This window comes from Hypanus sabinus, chromosome 30, assembly GCF_030144855.1.
Source record: "Hypanus sabinus isolate sHypSab1 chromosome 30, sHypSab1.hap1, whole genome shotgun sequence".
Taxonomy (NCBI): Eukaryota; Metazoa; Chordata; class Chondrichthyes; order Myliobatiformes; family Dasyatidae; genus Hypanus; species Hypanus sabinus.
The window spans coordinates 41,187,537-41,209,868 of record NC_082735.1 but is presented as its reverse complement, the minus strand read 5'-3'; the positions used below and the strand labels follow the sequence as shown (position 1 = coordinate 41,209,868).

The window sequence follows — 22,332 nt, the reverse complement described above, 5'->3', positions numbered from 1 at the left end:
TATTTGCCGCCACTCCCTGGGGCTTCATGTTTAGCTGATCAGGATTATAATCAGTTTGAACCTGTTTTTTTAATTGCTCAGAATCTGGGCTGGAGAAATACTTTATTCTTTCAGATTTGTTGATTTGAATTTCAATATCTCTATTGGGAATAAGAGTTAGAAGTTAGTAAGTTTGTAGAGTTCTGAATGGAATGAATCGCTAAATACTGCTACAATACAGAGATTGCCCAAAAACAAACCTTCATGAAAATTTGCTGGTTAGATTGTGCGACCTTGGCTTGTTGTGGGAATTGGGCCTGCAGTCCTCGGAGTCGCCTGATGCCGGTGGCCAGAGTTGGGGACATCGTAAGCGGTGTGTGAGGAAGCGGAAGTGAGGCGAGCGGCAGGAGTCTGTGCCAGGAAAAAAGTAAGGCCTAGCCGGCTGGCTATCCCATCCATTCTGCTCTCCAATGCCTGCTTGCTGAGGGAATCGGGCCTGCAGTCCTCGGAGTCGCCTGATGCTGGTGGCTGGAGGTGGGGACGTCATAAGCGGTGTGCGAGGAAGCAGAAGCGAAGCAAGGGGGCAGGAGTCTGTGCCAGGAAAAAAGCAAGCCCTAGCCGGCTGGCTCTCCCGTCCATTCTGCTCTCCAATGGACATTAAATTGCACTACATCTGTGGCAACGAAATACTCGGCGTGAGTACAGAAACAGACGGAATCCCAGACGCCGCCATTCATCTGTTTATATATGTAACAGATTTTCCCCTAAGCCATCTGCCCTCTGCTGTGCCTATTTTTTTGTTTATTATTTATTGTAATGCCTGCACTGTTCTGTGTACTTTATGCAGTCCTGGGTAGGTCTGTAGTCTAGTATAGTTTTTGTGTTGGTTTACGTAGTTCAGTGTAGTTTTTGTATTGTTCATGTAGCACCATGGCCCTGAAAAACGTTGTGTCGTTTTTACTGTGTCAAAACAGCAGTTATGGTCAAAATGACAATAAAAAGTGACTTGACTTGACTTGAAAATAATTAGGTCTTGTTTGAATTCATGCCTACAGGGGTTGTAGTAATAGTTGGCCTTGAAGTGAAAGTGCTCCTGGGGTCCTGGATTGGGCAGTGAACATTGGAGCATTAGCAATACAAACCTGCTTCTCCTTCAACAAGACTAAGCTACATATCAGAAGTACCTTCCATGTAGCAAAATATTCCAAGATCCTTTGGAAAACTACAAAACAGAATCTGTAACAATCCACAAAAGAATATATTAAGAACAGCTTAGACGGATAGGTCGGATTTAATGCATCGCAGTTTAGTCGTTAGTGCAATTGATTTGCATCACCAGTCATCACCAATTGGGGGTTTGATTCTTACCACTATCTGTAAGGAGGTCATACTTTCTCCCTGAGACCGTGTGGGTTTCCTTTGGGTGTTCTGGTTTCCTCCCACAGTACCAAAAACATATTGGTTAGTGAGTTATGGACATGCTATGCTGGTGTTGAAAGCACAGCACCACTTGGAGCTGCCCCCAGTACAATCCTCAAACTGATTATTGACACAAATGGCACATTTCATTCTGTTTCAGTGTTTCAATGTACATGCGATAAATCTAATCTTTTATTTTTTAGGAGCGGGGAGACCAGGGAAGTGTTAGAGAATTCAAGGTGGTCGAAGTAGGCTGATTTATATTTAAGGATTTGTAAAAGATCAAAATTGGAGTAAATCTGAATGCTATAGAGTTAGAAGGAAATGACTATTTAGAAAACAGAATGGGTCTATGCTATGGAATATGGGAATTGGGGGGTGTCTGTCTAAAATGGAATTGTGTTGGGGGAGAGTTTTAGTTTTGGAATTGAATTAAAGTTGATGGTGTGGGGATTAGAGCAGGAATGATTATTTAAATTGCTGATAACCTGAGGCAGAAACAGAACTGAGAGGACTGAAAGAAAATGGTTCAAGGTGAGTATGTATGGATAGCACAAGCTAAATGTCTTCTGTTTCTCTGTACAAATGACAGTAGTGAAATTGTGTGAGTGATGGGATGGAAGTGACATTTGGCATTTCTGGTATTAAGGCAAGTAAGTGCTTGGAAGCTCATCTCTGGGTCAACTGTGCCTTTGGTGAGAAATTGGTTGCTCCTTACAATCCAGAATGTAGAATTTTTCTTAAGACATGCAGCACTTTTACACTATTGATTATAAAGACTTTAGCCTCAAGTTGGCAAAGCAAGTGTGACTGTGGCTTTTTGAAAGGCACTGCAGCTGCAAGATTTTTTGTTTGTCTCTGCTCTGTGTAGTGGAAATGGGATAAATATTGGAGACTGCAACTCAAGATCTATGTTGGAAGAATTTCAGTTTGCTATAGGGCAATTGCATAACATTCCAATAGAAAGTGTACTCCATATTTCACTGACATACAGTTGTGAATTTGTACCTTTTTTTAGCATAGCCATTCTGTAATACATGAAAATTACTAGCTTAAAGCAGGTGTTGAGGTGGTAGGTATTCATTTTTAGTTTGCAAAACTAAATTGTGAAATCGTGTTTTCCTGTGCAGCAACTGTTGAAGTTTCAATTACAAGCAAAGGCATCTTTTTGTATGAATTGAAATTTAAAGAGAATTATAGTGAAAGGCCTTTTTAAGTCATCAGTGGTCCGTGGGTGGACCACAAGCTTATTTAGATAGTAAACAACGTTTTTGGTGATATTGATTAATTAGGACATTGGAAGAGCTCCCCTGCTCTTCAACTGTGAACGTTCGGCTGTTTGTACCTCATTCCCAATTCTTTCACCATAATCTTTGAACTGTTTCAGGTGGTTTTCAAATGGTAGTGGGGTATTTATCATTCACTTTACACTGGTGAAAGTATGTTCCATGTCAAAATGCAATGGCATAATCTGACTGCATGGACAGTCAAAGGGATCATCTCCAAAAATATATGCTGTCTCAGTTCAATACTGAATATGAAATTACTCCCCTTTCAAAGTGTGAATATGTCCCCAAATATTACCCTGAGATTAATTTTCTAGCAGACATTCACAGCAGAACAAAGCAATACAATAGAATCAATGAAAAACACAAAAAAATGACAAGCAACCCATGTGCAAAAGAAGACAAACTGTGCAATTACAAAAGTAATAATACTGTAAACATGAGTTGTAGAGTCCTTGAAAGTGAGGCGATAGGTTGTGTTCAGTGATCAGCGTTGGTTCAAGAGCCTGATGGTTGAAGGGTAATAATTGCTGAAGGTGCAGAAGCAAAACTTTGATTTATTATCAAGTCCTAACTTAGTATTTACAAGGCTCTGAAAAGTATCACCCCTTTTTTGGTATGGGCCTCCTTGGCCGCTTAGAATTCCCTCCCTGAAACAGATCACTGTAAACGTGCCTTTGGGGTCTTGGGGATTAATAAATTCAAGGAAATAAGTAGGTTTATTGTAAAGAAGAAACAGCCCTTGCTACTTGCTTTTTTGTGTGGGAGTGGGAATTGGGGCTGGGGTTGGAACTTCCTGTTGCTCCTAGTTACATTGAGTTGAATGGTAATTTCTGACTTGGTCTCTGAATTGACGCCCATGCCCTCTAATTCATTTTTGCCAACAGATATTTAAGAAGTCTAAATTTAAAAGGCAAAACAAGTGGTCAGAGGTAGAGGTCAGCATGTATATAAAATTAAAGCTCTATCTTGGTCCAACTACTAGTGATTTGAAATTCTGATACCTGACCAGATCTGATCTATTATAGGGACATTTGAAGTAAAGTGGAAAAGCTGACTTGCTGTGCTGTACATGCACTGCTGTCGATCAAAGGAGATGTGTGTGAAAATACGAAGTAGATCAGCCTGTCTTGGACAAAGTAGAGTTGAATTGCCTCCAAATCTTTCAGCAGAAATCCTGTCGGATGAGCTAGCTAGCCATACTTCAGCCAAAACCATTTCTGTTCAGCTTTCTCCCTCAATCAAACAGTGACTACACTTCAGATGTTCTGCATTACCTGTAATACTGTGTGATGTTGTGAAATACTGTGATACCTCAAATATAATAGACAAAATTCTGTAAATGCTGGAAATCTTGAGCAATATACACAAAATGCTGGAGGAACTCAGCAGGTGAGGCAGCATCTATAGTGGGGAATGAACATATGGTGCTTTGTGCTGAGATTCCATAAAATAATTAGAATGAAGTGACATAGGATCGAAAGGTATAGAATTGTTGTGGGTCAAGTTAAGAAACTACAAGGGTAAAAAGATCCTTGATGGGAGTTATATGAAGACCTTCAAACTGTAGCAAAGATGTGGTCTACAAATCTCCATGGGAGATAGAAAATGCGTGTCAAAAAGGCAATGGTACGATAGTCATGGGGATAGTCAGGTAGGTTTGGAAAATCAGGTTGGTGCGAGATTTAAAGAGGGGGAATTTGTAGCCATGAGATAGCTACATGAAATTAAGCAGCTTGTGGTAGAGCCCTCTGGGGGATCAGCTCTTCTGAACTGGGTGTTGTGTAAGAACCAGAATTGATTAGAGAGCTTAATGTAAAGAAACCCTTAGGAGACAGTGATCATAATATGATAGAATTCACCCTGCAATTTGAGAAGGTAAGCTAAAGTCAGATGTATCAGTATTACAGTGCAGTAGAGAGAATTACAGAGGCATGAGAGAGAAGCTGGCCAAAATTGAATGGAGGGGAACAGTAGCTGGGATGGCAGCAAAGCAGCAATGACTGGAATTTATGTGAGCGATTCACAAGTCACAGAATAGATGGATCCCAAATAAGTTGTTTTCTAAAGGCAGCATTACGTAATCGAGGCTCATAAGAGAAGTCAAAGCCAAAGAGAGGGCACATAATAGAGCAAAATTAGTGGGAAGTTTTAAAAACGGTCAGAAGGTAACTAAAAGATGGATTATGAAGATGAGCTAGGCAATAATAATAAAAAGGATACCAAAAGTTTCTTCAAATATATAAAGAGTAAAAGAGAGCAATACACAAAAATTGCTGCAGGAACTCAGCAGGCCAGGCAGTTTATATGGAAAAAAGTACAGTTGATGTTTTGGGCTGAAACCCTTCAGCAGTCCTGATTCATGCTTCCATTGTTCACTGATTAAAGCAATGAGGGAGATTGAAGTAGCGAGATGAGTGCAGAGAGTGAGCGCTGGCCACCTGTCCTTTTGATCACCCTGTACTGGAGAGGGAAAGGTCTGCCAGTGGGCCCAGAGGATGTAGCCCATGCTTTCTGCGATGTGGACTTAGACTATAAACTTGTTTTCAGTGTTACCTGTGTTTTTCACCTGATCTTGTTTTCTCTTTTGTGTGGGTGAGGGGATTTTGGGGTGGATGTGCCTGTTCTGCTTTGTTCTTTTTGAGCAAGAAGGGGATTTGGTGGTTGATGTTTCTGTTCTGTTTTGTTTGTTTTTTTTTGTGCGGGGGGATTTTGGGGGTTGATGGTTGTGCTGCCTTTGTTTTCTTTCTTGATTTCATGGCCACCCAGAGAAGAAGAATTTAAGTTGTATACTTTGATAATTAATGAACTTTTGAAATTTGAAATAACAAGCAGGATAAACAAAGGAAAACAGTGGGTGTTGTGTACTTGGATTTTCAGAGGGTCTTTGACAAGGTGCCACTCATAAGGCTGCTAAACAAGTTAAGAGCCCATTGAATTACAGGAAAGATACCAGCATAGGTAGAGCATTAGCTGATTGGCAGGAGGTAAAACATGGGAATAAAGGGTGCCTTTTCTGGTTGGCTGCCAGTGACTAATAATGTTCCACAGTGATCTGTGTTGAGACCACTTCTTTTTACTTGTCAATGATTTGGATGAAGGAATCGATGGCATTGTGGTCAAGTTTGCTGACAGTACCAAGATATGTGGACAGGCAGGTTGTGTTGAGGAAGCCGAGAGGCTACAGGGAGGACTTAGACAGATTAGGAGAAAGGGCAAAGAAATGGCAGGTAGAATATAGTGTGGGGAAGAGTATGGCCATGCACTTGGGTAAAAGAAATAAAATTGTAGAGAAAATTTAAAAATCTGAGGTGCAAAGGGACTTGGGAGTCCTCATGCAAAATTCCCTAAAGGTTAATTTGCAGGTTGAGTTAGTGGTGAAGAAGGCAAATACAATGTTAGCATTTATTTCAGCAAGGATGTAATGTTAAGGTTTTATAAGGCACAGGTGAGGCCTCGCTTAGAGTATTATAAGCAATTTTGGGCCTCTTAACTACAAAAAAGGATATGCTTACATTGGAGACAGTTCAAAAAAGGTTCACAGAACTGATTCTGGCATGTGGAGTGTTTTATGGATCTAGGCATGTACTCACAGGAATTTAGAAGAACAAGAGAGGAGCTCTTTGAAACCTACTGAATATTGAAAGGCCTCGACAGAGTAGATTTAGAGAGGATGTTTCCTGTGATGGAGGTGTCTAAGACCAGAGGACACAGCTTCAGAATAGTGGGATATCTATTTAGAAGAGATGAACAGGAATTGCTTTAGCCAGAGAGTGGCGAATATGTGAGAATCATTTGCAAGGCAGCTGTGGAGGTCAAGTCAGGCAGAGGTTGATAGATTCTCGGTTAGTCAGTGCATGAAGGTTTATGGGGAGAAGGGAAATTGGGGCTGAGAGGGAACTGGATCAGTCATGTTGAAATGGTGGAACAGACCCAATGGGCCAAATGGCCTTATTTTGCTCTCATATCTTGTGGTCCATCAGGACTCTGAAGGTTCTCAGCCTAAGATGTTGACCATTCTTTTCCAGCCTTAGATCCTGCCTGACCTGCTGAAATATTCTAGTATTTTGTGTGTATTGCCTGTAAATATAATTTCTTTGCAAAATTCCTATGCCTAGTCATCTACCTTGGTTAATAAACAGTCTAGGGTTGCTGCAGTTCATTTTATCCAGCTTAATAGTGGAGAGTCTCCTTCAGTGAATTATCTATAATAATTAAAATGTAGAGTGATACAGCACAGAAACAAGCCTTCTGGTTCTCCACGTCAGTGCTGTCCATTGAGTACCCATCTATACTAATTTCATTTATCAACTCTTGGTCCATGTATTGGGAATTCAAGTGCTTGTTTGGATGCTTCTCAACAGTTCTGAGAGCCTTTGCTTGCATCGTATTCTTGGATTGTTACTCTCGATTGCAATAATCCTCTGGATGAAGAATTTTTCTAACAATCTCCTCTAAATCTCTTGCCCATTACTCTAAAGCATGGGTTCCCAACTTTCTTTTTATGCTACAGGCCAAAACCATTAGGTTGGAAACCCCTTCTCTAAAAGTATGCAGTTTAATTCTATGTGACCATAAGGCATAGGAGCAGAATAAAGCCACTGGCTCATCGAGTCTGCTCAGAATCAGAATCAGGTTAATTATCACCAGTATGTGATGTGAAATTTGTTAACTTAGCAGCAACAGTTCAATGCAATACATAATATAGAAGAAAAAAACCCCACAAAATAAAATAATAATAAGTAAATCAATTACAGTATACATATATTGAATAGATTAAAAATTGTGCAAAAAAACTGAAATAGTATATATTTTTAAAAAAAGAAGTGAGGTAGTGGCCAAGGGTTCAATGTCCATTTAGGAATCGGATGACAGAGGGGAAGAAGCTGTTCCTGAATTGCTGAGTGTGTGCCTTTAGGGTTCTGTACCTCCTACCTGAGGGTAACAGTGAGAAAAGGGCATGCCCATGGTGCTGGAGGTCCTTAATAATGGACGCTGCCTTCCTGAAGATGCCTTTGAAGATGCCCTGGGTACTTTGTAGGCGAGTACCCAAGATGGAGCCAACTAAATTTACAACCCTCTGCAGCTCCTTTCGATCCTGTGCAGCAGCCCCTGCCCCACCATGCCAGACAGGATGCAGTCTGTCAGAATGCTGTCCACGGTACATCTAAAGAAGTTTTTGAGTGTATTTGTTGACATGCCAAATCTGTTATTCTCGCTTTATCCTTTACAGGTTTCCCCCACTATCTGAAGGTAGAGTGTTCCTATGAAACCGTTTGTAAGCCGAAATGTCGTAAATCAAAGAAGCAATTGCTATTAATTTATATGGGAAAAAATGTTGAGTGTTCCCAGACCCCAAAAAAATAACCTACCAATTAACACATAAAACCTAAAATAACTCAAACTTATAGGAAAAGCAGGAATGATATAAATATACAGCCTATATGAAGTAGAAATATTGCATGTACAGTGTAGTTTCACTTATCAAAATCGGGAAGGCAGCGAGCCAAAATCGATTTGAAGAAATAAAATCGGCACGTACACGCCTATGCACGTACATGCATACGCACATACACGTGCACACAACTGCCCGCACAAGGCTTCACGGTCATGGTAGTCTTTCTCAGGTAAACACATGTATAAAGCATAGAAACATAGAAAATAGGTGCAGGAGTAGGCCATTTGGCCCTTCGAGCGTGCACCACCATTCAGTATGATCATGGCTGATCATCCAACTCAAAACCCTGTACCTGCTTTCTCTCCATACCCCCTGATCCCTTTAGCCACAAGGGCCATATCTAACTTCCTCTTAAATATAGCCAATGAACCGGCCTCAACTGTTTCTTGTGGCAGAGAATTCCACAGATTCTCCACTCTCTGTGTGAAGAAGTTTTTCCTCATCTCGGTCCTAAAAGGCTTCCTCTTTATCCTTAAACTGTGACCCCTCATTCTGGACTTCCCCACCATCGGAAACAATCTTCCTGCATCTAGCCTGTCCAATCCCTTTAGAATTTTATACGTTTCAATAAGATCCCCCCTCAATCTTCTAAGTTCCAGTGAGTATAAGTCTAAATTCCAGATTGCGGGCGTCTTTTATTCATAAAAGTGAAAATCTTCTTTGGTTAGCGAAAACAGGTGCTAATGTATGTCTTTTGTAACAGTGAGCTGTTTAAAATGGGGGTCATGTCGTAAATTTGAAAAATGGGGGCCATGTGTAAAATTGTTCCGATTGTTGACCGACTGTAGCCTAACACTTTTCCAATGACCGATGGCATTTCACCTCTTTCCGATCACTTTATTATTTCCACTTTATTTTCAATCGTGATCATTTTCCGTCAATGGAACAGAAACACTGTGGATTCAGCAGCAGTAAGCTCCCCTGGGTCCTAAAGTCCACCACACTGAGACAGACTAAATGGGTCAAGTGGGGGCAGTGCTGACTGGAACAAGGGGTGGGTCAGGGTGAATCTTGCTAAGAAAAATTTAAGCCAAATACAAAGTTACACACTCAACATAGAGTCAACGGCAACAACTTAAAATGGCGGACGGCGCCGTGATCCGACTTAAAATGGCAGATGGCGTCGTCATCTGACTTAAAATGGCAGACGGCGTTCTCCATCCTTGGTTCGTAAGTATGAGTTGTTGGTAAGTCGGACGTTCGTAACTCGGGGATTGCCTGTAATTTGGAATAAACAGTATATACAACAGGACACTCGTTATAACATAAAAATACAATTATATTTTGGTAGGTCAAATATGTTGGCAGAATATAGTATTAGTGGTAAGACTCTTGGCAGTGTGGAGGATCAGAGGAATCTTTGGGTCCGAGTCCATAGGACGCTCAGGTTGACCCTGCATCAATTGTGGAATTGAATGTAGGAGCTGAGAGGTAATGTTGCACCTATATAGGACCCTGGTCAGACCCCACTTGGAGTACTGTGCTCAGTTCTGGTCGCCTCACTACAGGAAGGATGTGGAAACCATTGAAAGGGTGCAGAGGAGGTTTACAAGGATGTTGCCTGGATTGGGGAGCATGCCTTATGAGAATAGGTTGAGTGAACTTGGCCTTTTCTCCTTGGAGCGACAGAGGATGAGAGGTGACCTGATAGAGGTGTATAAGATGATGAGAGGCATTGATCATGTAGATAGTCAGAGGCTTTTTCTGAGGGCTGAAATGGTTGCCACAAGAGGACACAGGTTTAAGGTGCTGGGGAGTAGGTACAGAGAGATATCGGGTAAATGTTTTACTCAGAGAGTGGTGAGTGCATGGAATGGGCTACTGGCAACGATGGTGGAGGCGGATACAATAGGGTCTTTTAAGAGACTTTTAGATAGGTACATGGAGCTTAGTAAAATAGAGGATTGTAGGTACGCCTAGTAATTTCTAAGGTAGGGACATATTTGGCACAACTTTGTGGGCTGAAGGGCCTGTATTGTGCTGTAGATTTTCTAAGTTTCTATGTTTGCATCAGCGTGAATTAATCAATCCGACGGCCTGGTGGAAGAAGCTGTCCCGGAGCCTGTTGATTCTGGTTTTTATGCTGCGGTCCTGTTTCCCGGATGGTAGCAGCTGGAACAGTTTGTGGTTGGGATTTCATGACCCTAATGATCCTTCAGGCCCTTTTTACACACTAGTCTTTGTAAATGTCCTGAATAGTGAGACTTTGATATCTATAGCTGCAATTAAGGGAAGTACAGTTCCCATACCAGGCAGTGATGCAGCCAGTCAGGATGCTCTCAATTGTGTCCCTGTAGAAAGTGCTTAGGATTTGGGGGCCTATATCAAACTTTCGCAACTGTGTGAGGTGAAAGAGGTGCTGTTGTGCTTTTCTTCACTAAAGAACCGGTATGCACAGACCATGTGAGATCCTTGGTGATGTGTATGAAGGAACTAAAGCTCTCACCCTCTCAAGCCTAGATCCATTGATAGCCTGTCTCCATTCCTCCTGTAGTCCACAACCAACTTTCACCCTTAAACCATGACCTCTAATACTAGTCTCATAGTCTCACCCAACTTGAGTGGAAAAAGCCTGATTGCATTTATCCTGTCTCTACCCCTCATAATTTTGTATACTTTGATCAAATCTCCCCTCATTCTCTTATGTTCCAGGGACTAAATTTCTAACCTGGTCAATGTTTCCCTCTAACTCAGTTTGTCAAAATCCTTGGACTGTGAGTGTATAACTCTTCCCTGATTAATGCACAAGCTAGGGAGACAGAACATCTCCGTCTGACACATGGTATGTGTTGTATTTGGTATTATCAGCCATGACAGTAATGAAGGACATTAAATCATTGACATGGGGGAAAGATAAATGTGAGTACCTGCTTCTGATTATAATCTGTTAACCTCAGTGAGAGAATGTTAGTGCATAGCTAGTGGAAAAGATCTTTGTTGATCAATATTATCTCTACAGCCTCTTTCGAACAAAATATTATCAGTAATGATTGAGACAGGTAGCCTGTGCACAAGTGAAAGTCATTGGGTCCTTTTTTTTTAAATTTACTGATCTGAATATGCTGCTCAGTTGGAGTATACCATGCTAGCTAATTGAAAACTTAGACAGCATTTACTTATTTATTGGGCATTAGCAAAGTCCTGAGAAGGTGCTGGTGAGCTGTCACCTTGAATTGCTCTATTTGGTATGGTGCCGACATTCTGCTTTAGTTACTGGAGTGACAGAGTGCCCAGACCCTCGCTCCCTGGACCAGCCATGAGTGTGGTGAAGGTACTCTGTTAGTCTGGAAGAGGCTTTAATGTAATTAAAAGGTCATTTCAGTTAGTATATGGATTTTAGAACTAGTTTGTTAATTTGTGGTTGCTGTTATTAGCTAGATTTCACTTAGATTTATTTAATGAAGTTGTATTGCTGGGATGAGTGATCATCACAAGTTTTTGAATTATTAGTCTAGTAAGCACTCTATCTGTATTGCAGCATCTAACACTGCAAAGTCTGTCTCTTAAACTTTGAAAGTGGCACTTTGATAATGGTTTAAATTCTTCATTGATGATTCACTCTTCATTTTCCATGTACCTTGTTTAAGTAACTGCTAAAATTTCACCACACATAAATTGTCTGTAGGTTACAGTAGCACTGCAAAAGCATGTTGAATATATTTCACAAGGTCAAATTAAATGAGCCATTTTAACTCCTTTACATGCATACCAAGATATCTGAAGCTGCACATGGAATCATAGAAACATAGAAAACCTACAGCACAATACAGGCCCTTCAGCTCATAGAGCTGTGTCAAACATGTCCTTACCTTAGAAATTACCTAGGGTTATCCATAGGCCTCGACTTTTCTGAGCTCCATGTACCTGTCCAGGAGCCTCTTAAAAGACCCTATTATAATATCCCCCTCCACCACCGTTGCCAGCAGCCCATTCTCTGCGTAAAAAAAAAACAAACAAACAAACAAACTTAGCCCTGACATCTCCTCTGTGTCTGCTTCCAAGCACCTTAAAACTGTGCCCTCTCATGCTAGCCATTCCAGCCCTGGGGAAAAAGCCTCTTGACTATCCACACGATCAATGCCCCTCATCATCTTATACACCTCTATCAGGTCACCTCTCATCCTTTGTCTCTTCAAGGAAAAAAGGCTGAGTTCACTCAACCTATTCTCATAAGGCATGCTCCCCAATCCAGGCAACATCCTTGTAAATCTCCTCTGCACTCATTCTGTAGTTTCCACATCCTTCCTGTACTATGGAATCATATTCTGCTTCCATTAAACTTGGAGTTTACTGCTTTAGGTATCTCTTTAATGAAAAAGGACTTTAATTTGTGTAAAAATAAGAGATTTTGCAGATGCTGGATATCTTGAGCAACATACAGAAAAAACTGGTGGAGTCCATCAAGTCAAGCAGCATTTATGGAAGGGAATAAATACTGCTGTCCTGGTCTTGGCCCAAAGCATCAACTATTTCCGCCTATAAATGCTGCCTGACCTGCTGAGTTTCTCCAGAATTTTGTGCGTTGCTTTGGATTTGTATATTACCCTTTGTGGGTGGGGGGGGGGGTGATTTATAAAATCAATGAATCTTGTAAATGACCCCCACCAATGAAGCAAATGTAAAGAGAAAACAAAAGACACTGCAGACGCTGGAATTTGGATCAAAAACAGAATGGTGAAAGAACTCAGCAATAATTCACAAAAGATGCTGAAGGAATGTAACAGTAACAAATATAAAATATTGGAGAAACTCAACAGTAGCTCACAGAATGCTGGAGGAACACCACAGTGATACACACAATACAATGGAGGAACTCAAAGATTCAAAGTTTATTTATTATCCCAGTATGTTTCAATTATACACTTTGAAATTTGTCAGCTTACAGGCTGCCAAAAGCAAGAAACTTGAATCACCCAATTACACCCTCTCTGAAATCCCATTATGATAGTAACCTCCCTGTTTGCCGGAGAAATTGAGGAAATCAAAAAGCAAATCATTATCATATTTTTTAGGACTGCCCTGTTATCAAAAACTATTGGAGGGGGGGGGATACACAATACCCTACAAGACATCTTTAAATGTGAGATACCCTTGGAGAGTAAGACCATATATTTTGGATATATACCTCAAGAATGGTTGAAAAGAGATAAATATTTAATGTTGGTGGCTGGTAAAAAGATTCTTACTAGGAAATGGTTATCACAGGAAAGCCCAACTTTAAATACATGGATGGAAATTACAATGGACATTTACAAAATGGAGAAGATAACAGCATCTGTTAATCATAAGCTGGAACAATTTGATTCATACTGGGAAAAATGGTTTAACTACATAAAGCCTCATAGGCCTGATTTTATTCTCACAAATCAATGAATCTGTTGTAAAAAGAAAAGATCACTCCCTACTTGTACATAGTTCTTTCCTTTTGCTTGTTTTTTCTTTCCACTCTTTTCTATAAGTGTGTACCCCAGATAAATACTTTGTGGAGATTTGTGATATATATGTACAATGTCTGAAATACATCTTATGTATATGTTTGTTTGATGATGAACTTCATTTCATTTTTCAATATTTTTATTGATTTTCAAATAAAGAATATACAAATCAGAGGAGGAGTTTAGCAAATAGATAATATAAAAGACATATAAACAGCAATAATAAAAACAGAAAGTATATAATGTCAAAATCAAATAGGTAAAATATTATGCTGTTATATATACAATGGTCAAAAAAACTACAACTCCTCATAGCAATCATAAAAAAAAAAGATTGGAAATTTTATTGATTTAAAAAAAACCCACTAACTAAACTGAAACAAAAAAAAGGAAAGAAAAAAGGAAAGAAAAAGAAAGATTGGGCAGTCCAATTGAGGATAAAATTAGAAAAAAAGAGAGAGAAAAAAAACACATCCTTCCAGTCATCTCCGAACCTTCATGGATAAGGATTTCCCCAAAGAGAATAAAAAAAAATAAATAAAAATAAATTAAATCATATGAAAATATTGAATAAAGGGTCACCAGACTTGTTCAAAATTAAAGGATGTATCAAATGTCTGGCTTCTAATTTTCTCCAAGCTTAGACATGACATAATGGAGAAGAACCAATAGAAAATAGTAGGCGGATTAGATTCTTTCCAGTGTAGCAGAATAGCTCTCCTAGCCAGTAAAGTTGAAAAAGCTATCACATGTTGGGCGGAAGCAGACACTTTGCTTGCTTCCTCTGGAATAATCCCAAAAATTGCTGTAAGTGGATTAGGTTGAACATCCATATCTATAACTTTAGATAATATTCCAAACTTATCCCTCCAAAAATTATTTAAACTTATACATGACCAAAATATATGAGTTAGAGTAGCCACTTCTGAGTTACATCTGTCACAAATAGGGCTTATATTAGGAAAAATATGCGCCAATTTATCTTTGGACATATGGGCCCTGTGTACTATCTTAAACTGAATTAAGATATGGTGTGCGCAGATAGATGAATTATTGACTAAATAATAAATTTTACTCCATTGATTATCTGAAAGTGAATGTTGAAGTTCTACTTCCCAGATGAACTTCAATAAAAGAATAAATTACAAAAAAAAAGAGACCAAAAACAGTGCAGAGAAAAAGAGAGAAAATATATAGACTTGCTCCCCATACTCACTGAGCAAACAGTAGAATCAAGCCAACAGCATCCTGAACCTGAGTCACTATTCTGCTCCTGGAGTGGCTAGTGTAGGCCCAAGCTGAGCCTTGGTGCCCAGTTTTCACACCAGCGTGGCAGAAATGCATGGCAGCTGGATCATTCCCAGTCTTGGTGCTGTGGGGAAAGGAACGAACATTCATGGGGGAGAGAGCAATATCAGACCAGCCTTGCCTCTGCCGGCCTCCACGTAATCTACGCCAATAGTTTACCACAATTTTCTTCATGAAAGATGTTATAAGTAATGTTTTTAGTTGAATCTGTGGTCTTAATGATTTACTAGTACAGGTAGTCCCCGAGTTACGAACATCTGACTTACGGACAACTCGTACTTATGAACCAAGGAAGGAGAATGCCATCTGCCATTTTAAGTCAGATTGTGATGCTGTCTGCCATTTTAAGTTGGATCGCAACGCCATCCGCTATTTTAAGTCATTGCCATTGACACTGTGTTGAGTGTTTAACTTTGTATTTGGCTTAAACTTTTCTTAGTAAGATTCACCCTGACCCCCCCCCCCCGCCCCCCCCCCCCCCCCCCGGTTCCGGTCGTCTTGTGGCGCAGTGAGATCAGTGAGTTCGATCCAGTGACAGACCACTCCCGTGCTGGGTTGATGTTAAGCTCGCAACTCGACCTTGTAAAAAAAAACATTAAATACCCAATCCCAGCACAGCCCCCACTTGTCCCATTTAGCCTGTCTCAGTGTGGTGGTCCTTGGGAGTTAAGGAAAAACTTCTTCTCCCAGAGAGTTGTGGGGGTGTGGAATGCACTGTCTCAGAAGGCAGTGGAGGCCAATTCTCTGGATGCTTTCAACAAGGAGCTAGATAGGTATCTTATGGATAGGGGAATCAAGGGATATGGGGACAAGGCAGGAACCAGGCATTGATGGTAGATGATCCATGATCTCAAAATGGCGGTGCAGGCTCAAAGGGCCGAATGGTCTACTTCTGCACCTATTGTCTATTGACCCAGTGCACCTAGGGAGCCGGTGGAGGCCGGGATCTGCTGCCCGCAGTGTTTTTGTTCCATTGACGGGAAGCGATCGCGATTGAAAATAAAGTGGAAATAATAAAGCGTTTGGAAAGAGGTGAAATGCTATCGGTCATTGGAAAAGCATTAGGCTACAGTAGGTCTATGATCGGAACAATTTTAAAGGATAACGGATAAAGTGAGGATAATAGAGCATGTGAAACTCCTTGCCCCGATGAAAGCTACAATTATTACTAAGCAACACAGCAGTTTAATTATTGGAATACATATGTTTCTTAAGTGTTTTATATGCATAGAAAGGTAAAATATATACTATATACTAAGACAAACGTTTGACGAACTGACGCTAAATAATACCAGATGTACTTGTTCCAACTTGCGTATAAATCCGACTTAAAGACGGACTCAGAAACGGAACTCGTACATAACCCGAGGACTGCCTGTAAGCTGTTGCACGTCTTCATTAGTGTTATCTTAAACCTGAACTCACATAGTAATTCACACAAACTGTCGGAGGAACTCAAGAGTAACTTGACACAGTGTACTAGAAGAACTCTAGATAATATACAAAATGCTAGACGAACTCAGCAGCAACTCGCATACTGGAGGAACTCGAGTAACACACACAAAATGCTGGAGGAACTCAAGAGTAACACACAATATACTGGAGAATCTCAACAATAACACAATATGCTGGAGGAATTCAACAGTAATAAGAAGAAAATACTGGGGGAACTCAACAGTAACTGACACAAAACTCCGGAGGAACTCAACAGGTCAGATGGCAACTATGGAAATGACTCTATGTTTTGGGCCAAGATGCTTCTTCTGCCACTTCTTTGCTCATTCTAAAGTGTCTAAATCCTTTTGTAGCACTAAGTCCTCCCAGCTTCCTCAACACTACCTGCCCTCCTATCTATCTTCGTGTCTGCAAATGTAGCCACAAAGCCATCAATTCTATCATCCAAATCATTGACATATAATGTAAAAAGAATTGGTCCCAACACAGACCCCTTTGGAACACCACCAGTCACCGGCAGCTAACCAGAAAAGGCTCCCTCTATTCCACTCTTTGCCTCCTGCCAAACAGCCACTGCTTTATCCATGCTGGAATCATTCCTGTAATACCATTGGTTTGTAGCTTGTTAAGCAGCCTCATGAGTGGCACCTTGTCAAAGGCCTTCTGAAAATCCAAGTAAACTACATAATCTGGTTCCCCTTTGTCTATCCTCCTTGTTATTTCTTCAAAGTATTTCCATCAGATTTATCAGGCAAGCTTTTCCCTTGAGGAAACCCTGCTGACTGTGGCCTATTTTATCATGTACCTCCAAGTACCCCAAAACTGTATCTTTAATAATCAACTACAACGTATTTCCAACGACTGATGTCAGGCTAACTGTCCTATAATTTACATCCTCCTGTCTCCCTTCCTTCTTGAAGAGTGGAATGACATTTGCAATTTTCCAATCTATCATAACCATTCCAGAATATAGTGATTCATGAAAGATCATTACTAATGCCTCCACGATCTTTTCATCCAGTTTTTTAGAACCCTGAGGTATACACCATCTGGACCTGGTGACTTATCTACCTTCCAGACCTTTCAGTTTCCGAAGAGCCTTCCCTCAAGTATTGGTTACTTCACGCACCTCATGACCCCTGCCATTTCCTTAACCCGATTACAACCTCTCCAACATCATTTTCCAATTGATCCAATTTCCACTCTTGCCTCTCTTTTACACTTTATGAATCTGAACAAACTTTTGGTACACTCTAATATTACTGGCTCATTTACCTTCATATTCCATCTTTACTTAATGACTTTTTAGTTGCCTTCTGTTGGTTTTTATAAGTTTCCCAATCCTCTGACTTCCCACTACTGTAATTTTTTCTCTTATCATATGCCCTCTCTTAGGCTTTTATGTTGGCTTTGACTTCTCTTGTTAGCCACGGTTGTGTCATCTTTCCTTTAGAATACTTCTTCCTCTCTTGGGATGTATAGTATATATCCTGTGCTTTCCAAAAATTCCAGCTATTGCTGCTGTGCCTTTATACCTGCTGGTGTTCCTTTCCAGTCAATTCTGGGCAACTCCTTTCACAAGCCTCAGCAATTCCCTTTACTCGACTATAATACTAAAACATCTGACGCTCACTTCCTTCTCAAATTTCAAGGTGAGATTGATCATATTATGCTCACCTGCCTCAAGCATGTCTGCATGCTCTTATGTATTGTAGTGCTGCCATATAATTGGCTGATTAGATATTTGCATTAATGAGTAGGTGTTCCTAATAAAATGGCCACTGAGTGTAGACTTTAGTAATTGCAGGCTTTCAGAGTAATGAGAGGAGATACTTTAAACACAAAAGTATTCTGATTATTTTTTTTTCCCTGTGGAGTTCACTGCTGTCCTCGGAGGAAATGAATTGCTTTGTAAAGAATTCTAAATTGCAGTTTTCCCTGATGTTACTGGCTTGTAGAAAGTTCTTCCCAGAAATCAGGCCTGACATTTCAGTTCTTCTCCTTGTTGAATTGGAATGTGAGGATGATTAGCTTCACTTTGTGTTCATGTATTAATTCTTTGTCTCTAAGTAAATTTTGGCCACATGAGACATGCCCAAGTTATACATCATTGGCCTGTGGTTGTTCTAAAATCCCAGGAATCTCAGCTTTTATTTGAACTTACACTTCTTCCTCACCAGTTTTACCCTAGGGACCTGGAGAGGATCATTCCTGCTGTGACACAAAAGATGTTGAAGATGATGGAACTGTCGTGAGACATGCACACGCATGCATGCTGGAGGAACTCAGCAGGTCAGGTAGCATCTCCAGTAAAAATGAACTGTCAATATTTTGGGCTGAGCTGCTTTACCAGGACTGGAAAGGAACTGGGGCTGAAGGAAAAGGTCAGATGCTATTTGACATCCTGAGTTTCACCAGTGTTTTTTTGTGTGTCATTGCTTCTTTTTTCTATTGACTAGCGGGTCTTAACTCAAGATAGTATCTACAGGCCAAAAATACATGTCAATTACAGAACAGCGTAGCCTCTCCTCTCCAAATAGTCATGGTTTTAAGAAGGAAGTATTCTTGCAGGAGCTGTATCATGCACATGTGGCGGGGTCTGTCCCGGTATGCTTCCAAAACACCTGTTCTGTTAGGGAATGAAATAGGTCAGGTGATGGAGGTACATGTTGGGGAGCACTTCAGGTCCAGTGATCAGAATGCCATTAGTTTCAATATAATTACAGAGAAGGATAGGATTGGACCCAGGGTTGAGATTTTTGGTTGGAGAAAGGCTAACTTTGAGGCGAAGCGAAAGGATTTAGGAGTGGATTGGGACAATTTGTTTTATGGGAAGGATGTAATAGAGAAATGGATGTCATTTAAGGGTGAAATTTTGAGGGTACAGAATCTTTATGTTCCTGTTAGGTTGAAAGGAGAGGTTGAAAGTTTGAGAGAGCCATGGTTTTCAAGGGATATTGGAAACTTGGTTAGGGAAAAGAGAGTTATCTACAATAAATATAGGCAGCATGGAGTAAACGTGGTGCTCGAGGAATATAAAGAATGTAAGAAGAATCTTAATAAAGAAATTAAAAAAGCTAAAAGAAGATACAAGGTTGCTTTGGCAAGTAAGGTGAAAATAAATCCAAAGGGTTTCTACAGTAATATTAATAGCAAAAGAATAGTGAGGGATACAATTGGTCTCTTAGAGAATCAGAGTGGACAGCTATGTGTGGAGTCGAAAGAGATGGGGGAGATTTTGAGCGATTTCTTTTCTTCAGTATTCACTAAGGAGAAGGATATTGAATTGTGTAAGGTAAGGGAAACAAGTAGGGAAATTATGGAAACTATGACGATTAAAGAGGAGGAAGTACTGGTGCTTTTAAGGAATATAAATGTGGATAAATCTCCAGGTCCTGACAGGATATTCCCTAGGACCTTGAGGGAGGTTAGTGTTGAAATAGCAGGGGCTCTGACAGAAATATTTCAAATGTTATTAGAAATGGGGATGGTGCTGGAGGATTGGCGTATTGCTCATGTGCTTCCATTGTTCAAAAAGGGTTCTAAGAGTAAACCATAGGCCTGTCAGTTTGTCGTCAGTGGTGGGTAAATTAATGGAAAGTATTCTTACAGATGGTATATATAATTATCTGGATAGACAGGGTCTGATTAGGAACAGTCAACATGGATTTGTGCGTGGAAGGTCATGTTTGACAAATCTTATTGAATTTTTTGAAGATGTCACGAGGAAAGTTGAGGGTGAAGCAGTGGATATTGTCTATATGGACTTCAGTAAGGCCTTTAACAAGGTTCCGCATGGAAGGTTAGTTAGGAAGGTTCAATCGTTAGGTATTAATATTGAAGTAGTAAAATGGATTCAACAGTGGCTGGATGGGAGATGCCAGAGAGTAGTGGTGGATAACTGTTTATCAGGTTGGAGGCCGGTGACTAGTGGTGTGCCTCAGGGATCTGTACTGGGTCCAATGTTGTTTGTCATATGCATTAATGATCTGGACGATGGGGTGGTAAATTGGATTAGTAAGTGTGCAGATGATACTAAGATAGGTGGCATTGTGGATAATGAAGTAAGTTTTCAAAGTTTGCAGAAAGTTTTGGGCCAGTTAGAAGAGTGGGCTGAGCGATGGCAGATGGAGTTTAATGCTGATAAGTGTGAGGTGCTATTTTATGGTAGGAATAATCCAAATAGGACATACGTGGTAAATGGTAGGGCATTAAAGAATGCAGTAGAATAGAGAGATCTAGGAATAATGGACCATAGTTCCCTGAAGGTGGAATCTCATGTGGATAAGGTGGTGAAGAAAGCTTTTGGTATGCTGGCCTTTCTAAATCAGAGCATTGAGTATAGGAGTTGGGATGTAATGTTAAAATTGTGCAAGGCATTGGTAAGGCTGAATTTGGAGTATTGTGTACAGTTCTGGTCGCTGAATTATAGGAAAGATGTCAACAAAATAGAGAGAGTACAGAGAAGATTTACTAGAATGTTACCTGGGTTTCAGCACCTAAGTTACAGGGAAAGGTTGAACAAGTTAGGTCTTTATTCTTTGGAGCGTAGAAGGTTGAGGGGGAGACTTGATAGAGGTATTTAAAATTATGGGGGGGATAGATGTTCAAGATGGCAGCGTGAAGCAGCTTGCAGTGGCCACTCCGGAGCTGATATGTTATTTGTTAAGCGGGGTACCGTGCGCAATCCTAATCTAATGAAAAACGGACGTCGGAGCATGGAGGAACATCTGGAAATCTCCAGGAAGGCCCTCTTTGTTGCTGCTGCTGCTGTGAGGTCCGGGTCTCTGCTGAGAAGAACAGGCCCCCAGTCCTCGGGGTCGCGTTGCCGGTGGCCGCTGACGGGGGTGTCTTAGTACACTCGGCAGAGGATGGTGCTCGGAGAAGCTGTGCCGGAGGGGATGGTCAGAGGCTTGGAGGTTCGACGGACTCTGAGTCCGTTGCGGTCAGGTTGCTTTCAGTGTGTGCTGCGTCTGCGAGGCTTGGTCCGACGGAGCTTTCATTGTGTGCTGTGTCTGCAAGGCTGAGTCGGGTGGTGCCGTAGAAGTCCATAGTGGGGGTATTCCCTTCTGCTGCCAGCGTGGGATGACGAGTCTGTTGGGACCCTGAGGACTTATGGAAATCGTGTGGTGGTTTCTTTTGAACTTATAGTCTTTTAACATCTTTGGACTATTTTTACCGTGCCCGTGGTCTGTTTTTTTTAATCAAATTATGGTATTGTTTGTTGTAACTATGTGGTTTTGTGCAGGTCTTGTAGCTTTAGTTTTTGGTCTTGTTTTGTCAGATGGGTTTGAAGCTCCTTTCCGGGGAATGTGCTAAGATGGTAGCGTAATACTAATATGCAGCAGCCTCTCTGGACTCTGGATTGGGGATTGCCAAACATTATGTGGATTTTCTGGTGTAGTCTATTTTGTCATGCGCTTTGTTGATATCATTCTGGAGGAACGTTGTCTCATTTTTTAACTACATTGCATTTGTGGTTTTTAAATGACAATAATCTGAATCTGAATAAAGTTGACGTGGATAGGCTTTTTCCATTGAGAGTAGGGGAGATTCAAACAAGAGGACATGAGTTGAGACTTAGGGGGCAAAAGTTTAAGGGTAACATAAGGGGAATTTCTTTACTCAGAGTGGTAGCTGTGAGGAATGAGCTTCCAGTAGAAGTGATAGAGGCAGGTTTGGTATTGTAATTTAAAGTAAAATCGGATAGGTATAGGGACAGGAAAGAAATGGAGGGTTATGGGCTGAGTATGGGTCAGTGGGATTAGGTGAGAATAAGCTAGGAGGGCCGAGATGGCCTGCTTCCGTGCTGTAATTGTTATATGTTTATAATACACTTTGCCAGAAAAAGGCCTCTATCCATACACAAATAATCGGAGGAATTCAGCTGGTCAAGCAGCATCTGTGGAGAGAAATGGATGGGCAATGTTTTGGGTCAAGACCCTTCAGGTTGTTGTGCAATAAATCAGTGTCATCTTCTTTCTGAGTTCTC

General features: G+C 40.7%; 2 protein-coding genes across 2 annotated transcripts in view; both read left to right on the top strand.

The window, feature by feature from the left end:
- LOC132383606 (transcription factor HIVEP3) overlaps nucleotides 1-22,332 on the top strand; it is a 764,495-nt gene that overhangs the window by 17,333 nt on the left and 724,830 nt on the right. The window lies entirely within an intron of this gene.
- The window catches only part of LOC132383607 (uncharacterized), a 60,208-nt gene continuing 56,521 nt past the window's right edge, over nucleotides 18,646-22,332 (top strand). Inside the window, exon 1 of the mRNA XM_059954808.1 lies at nucleotides 18,646-20,856. Within this exon, the coding sequence (XP_059810791.1) occupies nucleotides 18,883-19,899 (1,017 nt within the window). The 5' untranslated portion in view covers nucleotides 18,646-18,882 and the 3' untranslated portion in view covers nucleotides 19,900-20,856. The remainder of the gene's footprint in view (nucleotides 20,857-22,332) is intronic.